This window comes from Lipophrys pholis (assembly GCF_963383615.2).
Source record: "Lipophrys pholis genome assembly, chromosome: 16".
NCBI classification, from domain to species: Eukaryota; Metazoa; Chordata; class Actinopteri; order Blenniiformes; family Blenniidae; genus Lipophrys; species Lipophrys pholis.
The window spans coordinates 8,573,201-8,592,908 of NC_137634.1; the positions used below are offsets into that span (position 1 = coordinate 8,573,201).

The following is a 19,708-nucleotide window of genomic DNA, read 5'->3' on the forward strand; positions in this document are numbered from 1 at the left end:
ACTGTTACCCCTGGAGAGGGCAGAGATTCAGTCCCCTTGCTCTGAGACACTTAAGAATAATGGATGCTTGCCAACAAGTGGGCTTAAACCTGGGTGCTCCGGTTAAACACTGGTGTCGCCACTCACTGTGTCGTTTTACTGTAGAGCATATTGAGGCTCAAAGTGCTTCACATACTCTGTATTTAGTCTGTCTCCTAAACGGGGAAGTTGTGTATACACAGAATTGAATGTTTTTTTTGTTACATTCTGCACTGTAGTTTAGTGGTTAGCACTCTCACCTCATAGTAAAAAAAATCCCCAGTTTTGAGTCCAGGTTTTGGGGAGTTGGCATGCGTAGATTAACTCCCACAAACCAGAAACAAGCTTTTGAGGTTAATTGTTGATTCCGCATTGCACATAGGTTTGATTGTCTGTCTGTGTTAGCCCTGTGATGGATTGACTCTAACCTCCCCTGTCCAAAGTTGGATAAATCGAAATGGAAAATAGTTTGATGGATGGCTATAAGAGGATCTTTTATTTTTTTTTTTTGAATTGACCCCATATTGACTAAAGCTTTTCACACTGATTTGCTAAACCCATGCAAATAGAGCAGGCTGTGCCGTGGTGGTGTGAGCACAAAGTCCAGTAATCTCTGACACTGGAATAGCCCTCATATCTACACACACCCAGTACCAGTCTTTCCGCTAAGATAAAAAAAAAAAGAAAAAAGAAAAAAGAAGATCCCAGGAAGCGTAATGAAATCTCCCAGCACCACCAGCACGACAAAACAAAGCCTCAACAAAAAAAAAGATGGGCACAACCGCTCTCAGGTCACAGTCTGTGGCTCAGGCCCTCGTTCCTTTGGCATCAGATATGATCTATATCAGTGTCACCCCCAAATAGCAGGAAAGCTCCTGTGCTAGCCTTCAGCCGTGAGCCGAATGTAAATGTGCATTTGACACCTATCTAAATCGCTGTCATAATTCATTTCCAGGGCTCTTAAATCTCTCCCTGTCACCTGGCACCTCTGCTGTTTTCCTGTCCAAAAAACAGAGCACATTAGCCTTTATTGATGTGTTTGTCCTTTGATACATAATTCATCATTCAGCAGCCCATTTTTTGGGGAATTATCATGTATTTTTCGGAGGTTGTTCAAACATATGGATTGACACAGACAAAGAGGTTGCACCTGGTGTGGGGTTAAGTCTCATGCTATATGACAGGAACGGGATAAGTCTTTTCTGTTCGCAGGGTGATATAGAGCTTCGCCCTCGTGTTGCTCGTAAATTGACTGACCGCTATCACTTTTTCTCCCCCCTCCTCGAAATATCTCTGTCCGACCTGCAAATATTCCCCAGTTTTCATCAAATTGACATTCCTCTAGTGGTGGTAGGTTCATCTCAAGTCATCTGACATGTCACTCACCTCCATTAGCTTTAAATGTAACCACGTTGTACGCCTGAAACAGCCTTTATAAAGGGCTTACGCTCCTGCATTTCAAGACCAGGCGCGCACACACGCCGGTCCTACATGGAACCTTCAGTCCTATTGTGCTTTGAGTGACATCGAACCCTTATCGTCAAGATCACTGGATACCTCCTCCGGGACATTTAGGGGCAATGTCAACAACTCTTAAGACATTTCTTCTCACAGCATTTGAGGCGACTTGAGGAAAAGAGTTGTGATTAACAGTGTTTGTTTGGCTGTGGTCATCGTTAACAACAACATTGCTTCAGGCAGAAGTAAATGTAAAGTCATGGAGTAGAATCCAAGTAGATTAGCCACATGGGTCATATGGAAGTAATGCATAAATGCCATGTACTTGTTGGTGAACGGCCACATGGGGATGTATTGGTTATCATGCTGGAGTCACCAGACCGGAGTTCGATCCCACGAATCAATGATTTTTTACTCTCCTAATAGATAAGATTTAAGGGCATTTACTCCTAGTCGAGACAAAAAAAATATCAAAATTTCACTGCTTTCTGCAGAAGTTCTACCACAGCCGTTGTCAGCATACTATTGGAATACTAGTGGATCACTGAGGTGCAGATACTAATTGTTGCACTGATGTGACTCGCATATAAGTCCAAGTAAAGTATCACAAAACTTCACAGTTTCAAATTTAGCTGAAGACAACAAAAAAGTCAAAACCAAAACCAGCCCACAAGAGGCTCCAATCCCGCCAAACCATCAAGTAATTTGTAAACATTTCAAAGAAAACATATCTTTTTTCAAAAGCAAATTTCTTAAGATTAGCGGACACAACACAGACACCAAGGTTGAGATATCAGTGACACTGCCATGAAACCAAAAATGTCTCACCTGATTTATGATTATAATTTCATCGACAACATAGAACTTGAAATAGGGTAAACTATACTCAAACCAAAAATAAAAAAATACTCTTCTACCTGTGGAGGGGTTAAAAAAAGCACTAATATTTTGAAAAACTGTGTGCATCCTGCAAACCTTTCAAAGCTGGAATAAATACTGCATGAACACCACTAATCTATCAAACCAACCAACCTGTAAAAGACAAATATTTCCTCTGGCAATCCTGTGCCTGGAGGCTGCACGAGTCTCTTAAGTCTTGCAGTATTAGTTGTGATGGATATTTTTTTTCTTTATATCTCTGACCAGACACGTCAGGTTAAAACCTCACGACTTTGTAAGATTTGTGAGCAGTTACGCAGATTATGCGAATCAAATGTAATACTTGAGGAATATCTTGATTTGCAGAACGGAATTCCTCACCAAAAAAGGCCTTCAGTATGAAATTACCATCCTCTGAAGTGTGAATAAGAGTTGTATTGCTCCTAAGCCAGCACTTCACATACCTAATATACTCCTGCCAGGCCTTTTTTTAGGAGGAGGTTATTTGGTTCAGATGTGTTTGCTGCAGGTTTAGTTAAAGAGCTGCCCGGCCTCTCGCCCCCTGACTGTCTTCCAGCAGCCTTCTCCTTTTAAGTGGTCATGGACTGTTCCAGTGCATATACCGCAGTGAAATAGACTTTTGCTCTTTTCTTCATTGTCACAAAAGGCCAGGCACTTCGCTGGAGTTCCCATTCCCCTTTTACATAGTGATAAGACAGCCATTATCCTTTGAACCTTTCTTTTCACCGTGCCAGGAGAAAAAGGAAGAGTGAAAGAGAAGGAGGAGGAGGACAGAGAAAGATTTCTTCCCTGAGGTGAGCCTGGCCTCACCTCTGTGTGGCGGGCTTTTTTGTGAGCAGTGAAGAGGTCCTTAACCTTCTATCAGATGGAGGCACACAGTTGTGTTCTGCTTGAATAACTACATTGAAAAGCCCTGAAGCACGGGAGATGGTTCTATAGACTCAGCAAGTGGCATCGAGAGAGAGAGAGAGAGAGAGAGAGAGAGAGAGAGAGAGAGAGAGAGAGAGAGAGAGAGAGAGAGAATGCTGTATTGTATGACCTGCTGGAGTGTGACCCTCACATGATGTGCACATTCTTTGTTAAAGTGCCCATCAGTGCTTCACTGTGAATCTGTGTTCTTTGTTGGATGGGTCTCGCTGACAGGATGGTCCTTCTCTAATAATGTCACAACAACACAGTTCACACATTTTTATAATACACTTCCTTTAATAGACCTTACTTCGTTTTACAGAGTAACAGTCGGTCTGCTCTCGGGCTGTAAATGGCTTTACAGTAGCAATACTATCAATATCAGAGTGCCACATATTTGAATGTCACATAGTGTGAGAGGCTGATGTTGGCCCACGGCTGATGGCACTGCGCTCTCCTTTCATCATTCAAACCAGTCAGATTCCAAGGAGCTTCATTTGTTAGCTTTGATAGGAACATGATGGGAGGACACAAATTAAGTGCATGGATTTCCCCTACAAAAAGTTTTTCGGTCCATTATGTTTTCCCCACACATTTTACTTTAGGCAGCTAAGATAGCTAGATATTATTGCTGTGCAGTGAGATTTCGAGCCACTTACTGCATTGGAACCCAGCTTTGATCATATGGGGCTGTGAAAACCCGAATCTTTATATTGTCTGCTGAATCCTGTATTTCGCCAAACAAAACTGGGTCGTAATGCAGTATAGTGGTGTTGTGGTTCGCACTCTTGCCTCACGGAGATGGTGCACTTTTAGAGTCAGGGTTGGGCTTGAAGGTCTCTCCAGGCACACCATAAATATGTTTGAGCTTAACTGGTACCTCTAAATTGGTCCTAGGTATGAAATGGCTGCCCAATTCATCACCAATTTATGATAGTAACATGCACAATATACATATTGGAAAAGACTGACTGAACCACCTAATTTACAAAGATTATACAATAAAAAAAATGAAGAAATAATGAAAAACATACTAAAAACATCAGGCCAAGAGAAAGACTACTGTCTGTGTAAAAACACTCAATAATAATCTTTGGTGGTACGTCCCCTGCCATCCAGTGAGCGCCAGACAATGGGGCAGGTTGGTGTCCGTCCACTCCCAGAGAAACTCTGTTGTGAATCCGACTGCAGGCTGAAGGCAGCATGGAGCAAACAGAGGACATGGCAGGCTTCAGAAGCACTGTGTGTCCTTGCAGGAGGATATAATTGATGTGCGCAACTGACAAATTTCGACTTCTGTTCTGACTCTTTCATGCATTTGTTAAGTACTTAGTGAGTTCACAGCGGGTAGAACCGCCACTGCAATATTTCTACATGTCTTGCATTTAGCCGGGCGCACGGCATCGATGGGGCAGTCATTTTGCAGAATTATACATCACAGCTGACCAGTTGGCACGTTGTAGCCATTTTTCAATCCACCGGCTAGAAAGTGCCACTGAGCGCAAAGTAAACCGTGCAAACTCCCCATTAGTGTCAACAAACCCATCTTTTTAGAAAGTATGCCATAAACTGAAGCATATTTGTTAGCTCCGAGTGTATTTTGTTCTGTTTTACTTGTCATTTTGCTTTGGACTGAGATCAGTAAAACATAGATCTTAAAAACTAGTCAGTGGTAACTTTTTACTCACAATTAATTGTACTGTCAATAGCAGCTATTCTATTCAATTTAGCTGAAGGCAAAATAGAAATTTGCACAATGGCGGGCTCCAGAGTGTCATGACTCCCAGTCCATCTTCTCCTGGGATTTGGTAGTTTTATACTTGAGAGTCTATACCAATGTCTGTGTACTCACCAGGGTTAAAGTTTATAGCGGATTGTTTTCTGCTTGCAACCAAGAGCACCCACTAGTGGTCTGGCATACTAACTCGACCATTATTGTAAATGAGAACCATTTCTCAATGAACTTACCTGGTAGGATAAAAATGAAATAAATAAACAACATTTTGCCATAAACGGACATAATTTTCAAAAAAGTTGTGTGAACGGGAAACTTTTCTGTAAAGAAAACACAAAAACGATGCGTTTTCACTTGAAAGGTGTAAACAGGGCCTCGGTGTCCACATTCCCAAACAGGAATGGAGCCTTGATTGTGTGATTGGTCTGAAATTCAAAGTGGACGTGGTTAAAACAGAAGCATCTGATGGTTTCCCATCAGCACTGCAGTTGAGTTTCTTGTGGAGTCTCAAACGTCCTCTCCAGAAATTACTTTGTTCTCGATGTTGCCACCTTGAGAAAACTGAGTATAGTTTCAAAGTACCTTTAACGTGTGTTCGTGTGCGCGTGAACGGATTATAGTTGGGGGAAAAACCTGTTACATCACCGTGCTAAAGTCATAAGTAATGACTTGCTGTGTCCTTTGTTTTTGGGAGTGCCTGTGGGTATCATTAGTTTCATCTCACCTCTGAGTCACAGGGTAGACTTGACAAAATACTGGGTAATCAATACTTGTCATAATGGTGCTGTTTCAAGAAGGCTTTGTCTCTTAAAAAGCAGAATATACACTCGGTTGGCCATTTTGCCGTCGTTGCTCACGACGCACGGACTCTTGGGTTGTTTCAGTATAACTCACATTGGATGACAGAAGTCAAATGGTATAAATTTCTGTCTCCCATGTAAATGATCGTGGGCTGTCAGCTGCGCTTGTCAAATTAAACGTTTACCATAGTTTGGTAAACATGCCATTCCATCTTAGCTCCGCAGTGCAGCTTTCACGCTGTCAGACCTCGGAGACGTCGGAACGACCGGTTCTGGTGTTCTGAGCAGAATTCCAGCCACGGAAACGGATTCAATCTGACTTTTCTCGCGTTTAATTCCGCAACAGTGTAATTAACCGGGAAGGTACCTGGAACAATATCAGAGTTATTGTTGAAAATAAACAATCCAGAAGTTTCACTGTGTTCTTCAGTCTCAGTCAATGATATCACAACCCTCAGCACGACAAATTCCACTCATCCAGCTTCCTCTCACTTTAATGTGATTTTCATTAGATTGCCTGGCATGAGACAGAGGTTAGGTTGTGCGACATTATAAATGTCTGTTTATAAAACTGTTGCTGCAGGTGATATTTCTTGCCAGCTGTTTATTTGTACTCCACTTTAATGTTTCCCCACCACACAGACATCAGATAGCACATTTTTCAAAGACACTACAAACTTCATTATTTCTACCACACTGTTTTTTTTCTTTTTAATGCTTCTCTGCTATGTCAACAAAGAGAAACAGTTCAAGGAAAACAATAACATTGTTACTAAAGTGCCAGCCACAGTATCACATTTGTAGTTTAGGTGAATTTATACACACACTTTGACTTCAGATTTTTCTCAATAATACCCCAAACTGCCGCAGATTTTTCCTGATAATACCTCAAAAAATGGTCTTGCTTTCATGTTGCCAGGGTGGCGTTTTAGTCGGTGATGCTTTAGTCTGGTAATCGATGATGAAGTCTCTGCCAGGAAAAAGCAGACTGTTGGTCCCGCTCAATCACACAGCACTCGCTGCACGACACTCCGAGGTAGAGAAAGCACACACAGTCTTTACTTAAGTACAGATACTTCTGTCAATAAAAGGCTAAATTAGGAGTACTTATTCTTTACTCTCGGAGCTACACACTCTTGACTGTACTTTGGGTACAAAAAAAGGGATATTTCCTTTCTTGTCAAATCGCATTTCCTCGTTCAAAGTGTGAGGTGTGCCACCCCGAGAGATCTTTATAGGAGACGCACCGACCAAAAAACCCGGTGTTTCAGGGGGACGCCACGGAAGTCCGCCACTTCTTGCGGACCCGGTATCACATACCCAGTGCCCCCTTTGTTATGAGGTGGTCTGTATAACTTAAACACACTTGACATCCGTTGTTATGGTTTGCCACAGCTGCTGATGTCGTGTTAATTGTTATTTGCTGTAGCAACGTCAGCCATCACCTGCAGCCTCTTGAATCCTCCACACTGTCTTAGGTGCACCCAAGTGGAGCATGTGTATGGATTACTTGAAAGTCTAAAATGTTGGCGTTTTGGGAGTACTTTTGGGGAGGTGCAAATAAAGTGGCTGCGAGCCGCATGTGGCCCGTGAGCCATGCAGTGAGTAACCAGACCCCTGCAAGCTGTGCCAACGTCTTGTGTGCCAAATGTGTGGCAAGAGGGTGGCACGAACAGTGTGCCAGCGCTAGTCTGCCTGGCTGCCAGGCACTTCTCTTTATCCAATCAGACAGTTCGGCTTGAGTGAGACCCCTATTCTTGTCTCTTCCCATCTCCTCCCGGAGGTTTTTTAACCCTCCCGTGAAAAGCACAGGCGCACGCTTGTGTGCGCGCAGCACAGCGGCGAGCCTCGCCGGCGCACCGTTACACTTACCTAGAGACCATAACCAGAGAGAGTGAATGGTGCAGAGTGTTCCTTCTGTGTTTCTGTCTGCCGCCGCTTTTTTTTCCTCCCCCGTCTCTCCCTAAGACGAAATCGCAGGCTAAATGAGCATGCCTCAGTGTGTTTCTGAAGCATTTCATCAGAGTTATAGAAAGAGGAGTGTGTCTAGAGGTCTGTTTTTCAGGGATGTGTGAGGAGGGAAAAATGCAGTCTGTCTGTGTGTGGCTTTATTGGACATGATGAAGGATGATATTATGGTGGATGCTGCTGCTGCTGCGGCTGTGAGATGAGGAAGGATCCCATTTGTCTCACGCCCGCTTAGTGTAATGTGTCTATCTGTCACTCCCCACCCCCCAAAGACCGGACATTGGTGTTCATCAAAATAAACATATTGTCTGCACAGTTCTCCCTTTCTTTCCCCCGCCAGTCATTATTGTTACTTTCCCTTCTTGTTGTCACTCCTGAGTCACATCTTTGCTTCTTCTCAATCTACAAAACGAGCCACGCCGCTGAAATTCCTCCGTCATCAATATTACACCCTACGGATGGGGAGGGAAATGGTAACTCGACAATAATCCTGCGATCGCGGAGTGATTATGTGGGAGAGAGGTGCTTAGAAAGATATAAACGTAAAGCAACGAGAATATATATTTGGTGAATAATTGCAGTGAGTGGATGAGATGCGATTTTGGAGGACAATAAGGCGGCGTGAGGAACTCGCAGGAAAAGATTGGTCTAATGTCCGTGTTCCCCTTATGTCTTCCAGGTTGACGACGCCATGCTTATGTTTGATAAGACTACTAACAGACATAGAGGTAAGTGCACCGCTTCTGTTCTCTTGTCCTCCATATTTTTTTTCCCCCCTTTGTCTTTCTGAAAGGTGAGAAAATAGTCATTTTATGTCCTTTCCCCATGAGATAACACAGAACAGTTCCATTTCACATGATATTAGGTGAACCGTCTGTTCAACAATGGGAGCGTGTCAAAGTAATCAATAAGCTAGTACGGTGTTTAGAATGTTTGAGCATTGGCTGGTGTGAGAGCGCGTGTGTGTTCATGTGTGTGTGTGTGTGTGTGTGTGTGTGTGTGTGTGTGTGTGTGTGTGTGTGTGTGTGTGTGTGTGTGTGTTTGTGTGTGTGTGTGGGTGTGTGTGTGTGTGTGTGTGTGTGTGCGATGATGCTGGTGTGAGTGTTTCAGAGAGGTGCTTAAAGGGTGTAAAGATTGTGAGATGGTGGGTGCTGTGCAGTCAGATAACAGCATCAGATAAGGCCCAGGAGAAGCACTGACTTTATCTCTCTATCTCATCAGCTCCTTATCTGAGATGAGGGGACATTTCTCTCTCAAGCAGAGGACTTTCCAAAGACAGGTTTCCTCCCTGCGCCACAATGCGGTTTTGGCGTATCACTTTGTTCAGGGGCCTAACTTACCTACCAGCAAGAACACGCGCGGGGCCGTCACCTGACCCTCGGCTTCAGCTGTGACTGGTTCACGTCGGTAGTTTGAAGAACTTTTAGGAGACAGACTGTCCCCGGCTGTTTATGCGTGTACGCATCATCGTGAGCGGTCGACAGGCGCTGACAGGTATTTCCACGAGAAGAAGGAGCAGACACTTCTCTGTTTGTCATGCCAGTCGGCTCGCAGCGAGCGTCTCACTGAACAGGGCCGAGCTCTGTTTTGCTGTACACTATTGAATGGCAATATTTGCTCGCATCCTCTCAAACGGCATAAATGTTTAAGCGCAGCCGGCTGAGATCGAAAAGCTGTTTCGTTTCTGCGGCGCGGGCGCCGTCTCTTTTCTCTTCCCACTGTATCCGTGTCCGCGTGTGTGTTTAAGTGTGTGTACTCTGTGTCTGTATGTGTGTGTGTGTGTGCGCCGCGCAGACAAACTCTTTGAGTCTGGTAAACAGTTTCTAAGTGTGAAACATGTGAACTATAGTGGAAGTGATCTATGGCTTTGAGGGGATTTTGATCTGTAGTGACAGAACCCAGTGTGAGGTCTGCTTTGAGATGAAGGCTTTTCTCTCACTCGCTCTTATTTCTCGCTTCTCTCTTCCCCTGTCTGCTGCACTTCCAGCCCTCGGTTGGGGGAGAAAAAAAAATAAAGAATACAGAGAGGGCCGGGCGCCACGCTCGGAGAGCGTGTGTTAGGCGTTTGCCTTTGGGCAGCAAAATGCCCTTCAAATGAAGACAATGATGGAGAAACAGCCTCCTTGGCAATTTTTCTGATGACAGCGGATGTACAGTATTTGTATGGAGTGTGACACCGAGGCGGGAGGCAGGTGCGCTTCTTCTCGTGTGGCCGCCGTTTCGTTTTGATATTTGGTTCCAGCGGGAATTTGAAACAGTAGATGTTTGCTGCATTCATCTTGAAAGGAAAAGGAGAAAACACAACAGGTCCTCCAGATGAATCGCAGAGAATATCACAGACCCATAAGAAAATGTGAATAATTCATCCGAGCCATTGGAGTGATTGTGTAATATTAATGGCTTAGCTGCCCTGTGACCACAAACGGAAGGACATTGAATATATTATCAGTGTAAACTAGCGCCTTGGCCCACTTTACCATTGCCTACAGATGCAGTGATGGGCATCAGACGGCCTGCAGACCAAATCAATTCCCCCACCTGCGTTTCTTTTTTTATCGTACAGATTGATTCATGAAAAAATAATTCCCCGATTTCCTGCAGCACCGCAACAGCAGAAAATAACACATTCTTTACTTGACAATTCAAACGTTGCACAATGCAGCTCCTCCAAAATCATGGTGACTATTTTATAATTGCAAGTCGCCCATTGTATTAGTTCACTGAGAGCTTCCAAAGCCTTTCAAAGCACCGTGTGTTGAAGAGCATATTTATAACTACTACATTTTTCCTTTCTGTCATGCACACCTGGAACACTTGCCATCGCTGCAGCTGCTCTTTTAAGTGTTTGGTTTAGCTTACGTGTGCAGTTGCACGAGCAACATCGGCCCAAAACGTCTTTATCTTTTTTCGCGAAAACATAATAAGAAAACGCTCCAGCAAAAAGTATAAGTAGAAAGGAAGCAGATGTTCCATTTACATTTTGTGACATTGTAACAATACTTTTGTCTCCACGAGTTAGAACGGCGCTCTTTTAAGGGTGAATGTTTGACTTCACGTCACCTGATTTCCATGCTGTCACTGCTTTTTTTTTTTCAGCTATTCTCTTTCTACTTGAAGCCAGTGCTGTATATCACTGTAATGCATTGTATTCCGGAGGAGTTGATTGTGTATGAGCCGCCTGATCGACACTTGATTGCGGGTGCGTTTTCTTTGGGGCTGTGGTGAATTGGATAGAGGACAAACGTCACACTCCACTAGTAGCAGCATTGTCCTTCAGACGGTCCCCGCGAGCCTGGCGAAACGACAACCCGAGGAGACATTCTCTCCCCTTCTCGTTTTCTCCCCACCTTTATCTTTTTTTTTTTTCTAAACTCTCTATCTCTCCCAGTCATTCAGTCTTATCCAGCCTTCTTTTCACGGCCGCGCTATTTCTGTCCTCACACACACATATAGCGTCTTCCGCATCCTGCCTGTCTTCGCCCTCTCTGTTTCCCCTTGTCTTCCTCTCTCTATCCCTCTCTCTCTCTCTCTCTCTCTCTCTCTCTCTCTCTCTCTCTCTCTCTCTCGCTCTCTCTCTCTCTCTGTCTCTCCTGCTAGAGGACACTCGCTGTAAGCAAAGCTCCTCACAAAGGCGCACGCTGCACACCATCTCCTTGGCATTTAAAGGAGTAGAATACAGCCAATTGTGTTGGAAATTGAACTCTCTAAAGCCTGCCTTCCCACTGCAGCGGTTCATTGTGGGTGAGTTCAGTGTCTTTGGTGAGCGGCTTGGGCTGTCCAGAGGTTGATGCCAGAGGGCGCCTATTGTTCCACGTTCTACCGCAGTGTCCCCGCCACTCCGCCTCCCTTCAACCTTCCCTTCTTCTCCTGACATTCACATTGTGACAGGAAAGAGAAAATCAAGATTGTACACATCGGTTAGCACAGGTTTCACAGGATATGTTTAACTTCTATTCTAGGGTGGTTTTATTCAGCGGGGCAGACAGTCCAGATCACGGTGAGCCTTCACTCTGAAACGCAGGCCGGGAAATATGGCATTCGCTGGCTGGCGTAGGGGGACCGGGGACAGATGTAACATTTCCTATTTGTGCAAAAAGGAACAAGTTCCAATGCACCCGATCCACTGTTTTTGTGATCACATGCAACACTTTGTGCTTAAAATGTGAGCGACAAAGGAGCACATTGTAAATGTTGCGCATTCGGCGATTGTGTTGGAAATTCAGTGAAAATGTTGATGAACTGGTAAGAAGCAGAGATGAGAGAGAGCTTCTGTTGATCCGTGGGGAGGAGGAAGTTAAGTGGACCTGGATTTGACCTTTGTTTACTGCGCTGTGCTCTGTTGCCCTGGGTATGATGTCACCAATGTGATAAGATCACAATTCACACAGCCGCTTCTGATTTGAACCCACTCGGGCAGTTAATGTTGAACGAGTCAACTTTCACATTAACGGACTCTGAGCTGCTTGAAAGATCACTTTAACGGGTCCGGTTCAGTGTGAAAATGGTACATTTATACTAAAGACTGGAGTCTGTTATAATTAACCCAGACCGGGGTCTGCAATCTTTATGACCACAAGAGCTGGAAACATTTGTCTGCAGACATAAAATATTAAACCTGTAAAATGAGGATAACACAGCTTATAAAGGTCTGTAGTTTTGATATATATGCCAAAAGTACATGTACAAGAGGAATCGTAGAGAAACATCAGGAATATATATATAAATATATATCTTTTATTTTATTTTATTATTTTTTGTAACCCCATTGCTATTCTTTAGCTCTTTTTAAGAAATACATTCTTCTGTGCAAATTCAATAAAAAATTTTGCTTTAAATGTATGTATTTTCTGAAAGCTTCAGAGAGTCATTACGGGCAGCATAAAGAGCCACTCCAGAGCGGTAGGTTGCAGACCCCTGACCCAGATCAGGAAGTCAAAAGATACTATATCTATTTGTATTTATTTCTGTTAATACAAAACAAATGCAAGTCGTTTCTATCAAGTTCAGAATGCATTATCTTGAAAGAAGAATGAGATATTGACAGAAATGTCCAGAAATGTAAAGCTGTCCCTGGTTTTCCTGACACATACTAGTCATCACTCACAACACCTTCAACATGAATTCTCATGCTCCTCTCAGGATGACAGAGAGAGCTGAACGGGAGGGTGAATCAAAGCTTTTGAAAAGAGCCCCAGAGTCAGAAATGTTGCTGACATCCCTGCCTGTGCCCGCCCAGCCTGCTGATGTATGATCCATGATCCAAAATGTGATTTTACTGTCAAACACAATTGGCAGCGCCGAGGCGAGTGTTGCGAGGTGAGAAAAATGGCATCTCTTAGAGGAGGGGATGGAGACTGTGATGAAAGACTGGCAACTATCATTATCCGCCACAGTGTTGGGGTTTAATTTGTGAGTAAAAAGTAGATGATAGATGAATTCTTTTTCTTGCGGCTGGTACGCGACCTTTATTAAGTGCTACTCTGCCACACCATAATTAGCCCTCCTTAGCCACCACACTGCCACTCTCTTCATCAACGCGTTCGGCTGTAGCATGCATGTAAGCCACACTGGGAGCTTTTGCAAGGGAAACTACCTACCCAGATCGGCCTCTCCTCTCACTAGATTCATCACAAGCAGCTTCTGTGCAACATGCCTAATGTGCACAAATCCCCCCCAAATTCAAAACAAGAGTACACAAAGCATTGCAATCCCAGTGCGAGCTTATACTCTGGCACGGATAAGTAACTGAGTAATTGGAAGCAAGTTTGATTCCTGCCCGGCGAAATCTGTTCTGCTAAAAAAACAAAAACAGCGTCAGTCCTGCAGTCTGCATCGAGTTTTTAGTCTTCAACAAGTTTTTACTTAACGGAGGCGAGCAAAAATATTGCAGGTGGCACTCATATCTATTTTGGGTGAAACATGCATTCTCTCTCACCTTTTTAATTACGCCATTAAGAAATATGATGAAATTGCTGTGTAACTCCCTTTCACGTTGCTTTACAATAGTTTGTAAGCAGACAGCAGCCATTAGTGTTGCTTTATAATGACTGTGTGACTGATTGTAAGCCAAATTCCTTCTTTATTTGAATGATGCAAGTAATAGTAATGTGCAACAGTGTCGGGGACCCGGATAAAGAAACGCGGCGCTGGATTGTTTTAGTCACAAGCCTGCTTTGTATGGAGGAGCCCACTGAGTGAGGCACACATTAGAAGCCATGTTCCTCGAGAAGAAGGGGATTCTTGGTTTTGTGCGAGGAAAGGGCCAAGGCTGTGTGAATTTGTGTATGGGCCTTTTTTTTTTTGTTTTTTTTCCTGCGGGCTTAAAGGGCTGGTTTTCTTCTTGGCAGACGAACAGAAGACTGCATTGTGTGTGTCTGTAATCTCTTTACCTGGATTGGCAGCAAAGCTAGCAAGTGCAGCTCCCAGTGTGGAATTGGCACTGAGGAGTCAATGTCACACTGAGCGAGCTGCCTTCCAAACAACCAAAAAACTGGTTGTGTCTCTGTGAGACTGTGTGTGTGGATGACAGCGCACACTTTTTTTTCCCCTTCTTTCCAGCGTGTGTCTCTTTGTACCTTTTATAGGCAAATGGTTCCAACTCCAGCATGTGGACGTTATGCCCGAGCTTTACGAATATGAAAAGCAGTCCAACTTTTTAACTGCTGTATCATATCATTATGTTGCGACTGTGGTGTTTTCTCACTGTGTGTGTCTGTCTGTGTGTGTGTGTTTTCGTCACCATTTTAAGACTCTGCTTTATAGAGCAAAAGTGTTTGCCCTGGGGTAGAGAAACTTGTATAGTAACAAAGGCTTGAGTGGTATTAGGTGTCATTATACACCAACAATTTGACATAAATTCGCTTCTCCCGCCTCACTTGGCGAGAAGAAAAAAATAATTGGCCTCATTATCTTTCATCTCTTTGGCATATTACATTAATTATTTTCTACAAAGACTGCCAGTTGGAGTCCTGTAACCTGGGAAGCGGGGCTGCGCCTCCACAGGTTAACTGCAGCTCGCTTGAAAAAGCCCCCTGTGCTTGACGTCACCACAATGCCTCATCAGCCACCGGTGCTAGGGATTGAACATGGCCGACTGAGCAGAGGATGTCTGTCTGCAAAGTGATTGCTGGCTCATTGACTGAGTAGGAAGACGGGGGTGGGGGAAGAGGGGTTGGTGGATGAGGGTTGGGGGAGTGGGGGTGGAGGGGGGGGGGTCAATGTTGGAAAAGGAACAAGTACAGTTAGAGAAAAAATAGGAGGAAGAGGGTAGAAAGAAGTGGGGGAGCAGAGCCACGAGGAAAGCGGGAAAAGTAGAACGAAGGCATGGTGAGGGCGGAAAAAGAGAAGTAAATAAAGAAAAAGGAGAGTGGCTCAGTGGGAAGCCTCCCCCTGCTGGCTCCTCTGGCTGGAAGCTGCTGCCGATGGCTTCAAAAGAGCGCCAGGCAGTCTAGGCCTCTGCTTCTAGCAATTAGAGATCACTCCAGCGGATACCTCCTGGCCAGCCTGCAAATCCCTCAAAAATACCCTCTGATTACTACTGTAGGACACAGGCTGTTTACCAAATGGATCTAGCACTGCTGAAAGTGAGGTTTGATAATGCCTCCTTTTGTTCAGGGAAGAGAGGGAGCAGGGTCATTTGAGTTTTAAAGATGGGGCTACCGGGGAAGAAATCTCTGAATGATTTCCACCAAGCATTTAATTTCTTATCTAATAGCTCAGGAAATGAATCCCCAATGCAGTTATTTTTTTCTTTTTTGTAAAGAATAAAACCTATATAGACACAGCTAAAATACAATATTCTGCCGGGGCCAGGCCTTTTTTGATTCTTTTTTTACCCTCCAGTTTGTTCTAAACAAGCCAGTTCTCACTGACTGCATTAAGTTTATAGACCACTGCTCCGAAATCTACTGTGCAGAGTTAAACAATCAGAAGCTGTGGAGGATTTAACAGACATCAAGAGGAATCAGGTATCCCTGCCCTTTTTCATGCGGCAGCCTTCCAACGGGAGCTGACAGATTCCTCGTCACATTCTCTCACCTTGACAGACCTGATATTAGCGATTAGTGTGAATGTCATTTAAATGGCAGAGCTAATCATATACTCCGGGTCTACCTCCACCGGAGGGCCCTTGCCTTGGCCTAATCACAGTGACAAAGGAAATGATGTGTTTAGCCACTCTTAATAACTGCTGTAGCTCATCAGCTCCTTGGCGAGCGCGCTTTATGGCCAAGCTGCACCTCAATGGGGAGGCGTGATGTGTGGAAGGGGAGCCTCGCCTCTGGCCTCTGGTCTCTGGCCCGCCGTCTCCTAATCGCCAGGGTCTCTGTTGTGATCCACGTCCTGACATGAGCAAACCCAACAGACTGACCTCGAAGGCGACACCAGCGTGGCAATAATACCTGCTCATATTCTGCAATTAGCTGCCCCTCTGTATTGTGTGTGTGTGTGTGTGTGTGTGTGCATGTGTGCGTGTGTGCGTGTGTGCGTGTGTGTGTGTGTGTGTGGTTTTCTGTGTGTTTGCTGCTTACAATGGATGGGTTTAGTTTTTGAGCTAGTCTGCTGCACTGGCCCTGTGTGGCCACTGCATGGGGAAGGAGGATGAAGGCAGGAGATTGTGGGAGAAAGCCTGGGGTTCTAATCTCTTCCCCATGTTTATCTCGCCACCAGGAGACAAACCATGTGCCATTAAAAACATCAGCTACTCCCACTGGTTGGCTCCGCGGCCACACCTCCGAAGACATCTGAAGGACGAAATAAAAGGGACAGAAAAATGTGCAGAAATGGATATTTAGAGTCGCAGTCTGGTCTTACGCGTGTGCATGAATCAGAATGCCATATTGATTGAGCTTTTCCTCTGACATACAGCACGTGTGAATCGAAAAGAGCGTTTGATATGCACACATGCTGCATATTTGCAGTCGAAATTCTCCGCCTTAAAAGCGGAGAAAGAACTTATTTGAACAAAAATAAGCAAACATCTTTGGCCTCAGCTGCTATGGGGAATCAGCCTCTTCAGGAAATGAAAATGCCAGCCTGGAATTGTCATCATATTGAGAGTTAGGCAACCTTTGACCTTGTAATACCCCCACAGCTTCTCTATTTGTGACCCGCTGGATGCTCTTAGAAAGTGAAACCATCAGGGAGGATCTACTGCTCACATCATCATTCTCAGAACACCTAATAGTGGATTTACCAAGGTTAAACCTCCTGTGAGATTGTAGCCACCGTGACCTGGAATACTGAGTTTACATCCACTCACACACAAATACGCGCGGCCCTCACACACACACACACACACACACACACACACACACACACACACACACACACACACACACACACACACACACACACACACACACACACACAGACAAAAACTCCTAAGACGTGCGCAGACACCGCTTGTGTGAGACACATGAACACAAGTTTATTTGAAATTACATTCTACACGGACAAGCTGACCTTAATCTGGATGATACGGAGCTATTACAGAGTGTCAAAGTCAAGACTGAGGGGGGAAAACAGGCATCCAAAGGTGGTTCATAGAAATGCAGGAATATTGTTAATGTGCATCAACAGACAAGACGAGGGAAGTGGTCGCCTCCCACTGCATTGTCCCCTGTATTTACAGCCTGATTGGTGCCTACCCAGGCATCTTCCAGCTGAGCGCAGCACACGAGGGAATTAACTAAGTGTCCTCTGTGCACTGTTAGAAAAAAATATGTTGTGTGTAAGATTTTTGAAACACTCTCTGTTGTTTGTGACGTCAGTCCTAAAGAAGAAGTTCACACATGAAACTTGAGACCTGCACATACTGTTACTTAAGATACTGATACCGCAGGTAATCGGGTTTGACTTTCCTTCTACACAATGGAAACGTTGAATAAACATCGAGTAAAATCGCCACTTCGGCTGTTTTGAAAGCATCTTAGACGATTGCCATGCAAAGGTGCCTGCACACCTCTGGGAGCATCTCGGGATTCACCAACCCGCCGTCCTCAGAGTAACAAAAACCACTCGACTCAACCACAGACAACAAGAAAATATACAAAGCAATACTCTTCATGGTCTGTCTGTCAGAACATAATCCCTCCGTTTTTATCAATTAATGAGATAAATAAATTGGAGTGTATTTTTCTTCATGAGAAGGATACGTTCATTTGAAAATAAATTGTATTGCCTTTGCGTTTATGAACTAAAGAGATTTGCCATGGAACAATAAAGTGTACCTTTGCAATATTTACCTCTATTTAAAATCAGCGGTTCCCGACTTTCTCCCAATCAAGGCTTGGGACCAACTTTCTCTTTTGCCAAAGCATGCTTTCTCGAGATCGAGAGAAGGTGTGCTATTGTGGTTTTCTCTGGCATATGCAAACTTATTTTTCACAACCTCATAGCAGGAAAACCTCAGGGCCTCCCGTGTGCTTTCCACAACCCCGGGTTCGGGAACTGCTGCTCAAAATCATAAATCTTTGTTGAAGGTCAGCTTGAATATTATCAGGAACGGTGTGCAACTCCAAGCTAATGCTTTAAAGAAACAAAATCCCTCTTTTGCCTGCATGAAAGTCAAATTTTCTGTTTTTGAATTGACTTACAAGTTTCACCAACATTTTGATTGGACACCCTCTCTACCTGTACACATTTGAAGCTTTATTCTGCTTGCAGCTTAATTTTCCCTGAAGGAAATAGCATGTAAGAGGACGTCAGAAAACTCGGAGGAGAACTTTTGAAGTTGGTTGGGTTTTTTTTTGTTGTTTTCTTTTTAAACTTGTCCCTCTTAAGTGTAATGGTGGTCAGGCTACACCAACCCACACTGAAAGTCACAATCAGCTGCTGAGCCACAGCAATCACTCCTCACCCAAAGATTGCAAGCAAGAATTAGATTACATCACCTCCAGTCCAGGCATCGAATCTTAGATTAAAGAGAAGCAGAACAATCTCTGGTTTCTCTCTTAGATTCTTCCCGCCCCCCTCTTTTGTTCTTTGTGCTTTGAGGGTCAAACTAAATGTCTTGTGTCATTTGGGGTGTTTAACCAACATGCCAGTCTCCTGCCTCCCGTCCACGCTGCACTCGCACGCTGTTGTGACGTTTGATGTGTATTTGACCAGCTTTTACCATGTTGCCCCTACATGCTTCTGATTGCCCCCCCACTGCCCTGCTACTTTCCTACTTAAACAGTTGTAGGTGTCTTTTTTTTTTTTTTTTTGAAGTGGAGGACCTTTTTTTTTTTTGTACAGAAACAGCCAAGACAATCATAGCACTGCGGGGAACATCCTGGCACTGGCTTGTGTTTTGTCAGACAAGATAGACTTGCTGATGTGCTTTATGTTTCCCCCTTTTTTCTTCTGTGTGCGTAGCGGTAAAACGCAGCAAAAACAGCAATTTTGGTGGCCGTCATGAACAATGAGGCGTCTGTAATAACCTACAACTCAGAAGGAGCACATGGCGTTTGGCCCCATATTCCACAGCGGCTTCCATGCTGCTTTGTGTATTTGTTAGAAACGGGGAAGTCGACACACAAACAGCCCTGGCACCATTATCTGACCATTACTCCTGACACACCACCGAGATGCACTTGAATATGGCGAGCTCCTTTACATACCCAGAAACAATGGATGTGGGTTTTTTTTTTCTATGCTTCCCACCCCGATCACACAGCTGCTCAGATGACCTGTGTGTGTGTGTGTGTGTGTGTGTGTGTGTGTGTGTGTGTGTGTGTGTGTGTGTGTGTGTGTGTGTGTGTGTGTGTGTGTGTGTGTGTGTGTGTGTGTGTGTGTGTGTGTGTGTGTGTGTGTGTGTGTGTGTGTGTGTGTGTGTTGGTACGCCTGTAATAAGGGTTGCCTACCCAAGCGGAAGTGTCAGGGTGGAGATGCCTGGCTCATTAGGTACCATGGCAGGATAATGTATGAACAGGGCTCG

At 44.4% G+C, this 19,708-nt stretch overlaps 1 protein-coding gene across 10 annotated transcripts in view; it reads left to right on the forward strand.

Moving 5' to 3' along the window:
- Window positions 1–19,708, forward strand: part of LOC308121614 (RNA-binding protein Musashi homolog 2) — a 266,100-nt gene that overhangs the window by 147,288 nt on the left and 99,104 nt on the right. For all 10 annotated transcript variants that reach the window (XM_080482944.1, XM_080482946.1, XM_080482949.1 and 7 more), the window contains exon 7: window positions 8,468–8,516. In XM_080482944.1, coding sequence (XP_080339070.1) covers window positions 8,468–8,516 — 49 coding nt within the window. The remainder of the gene's footprint in view (window positions 1–8,467; window positions 8,517–19,708) is intronic.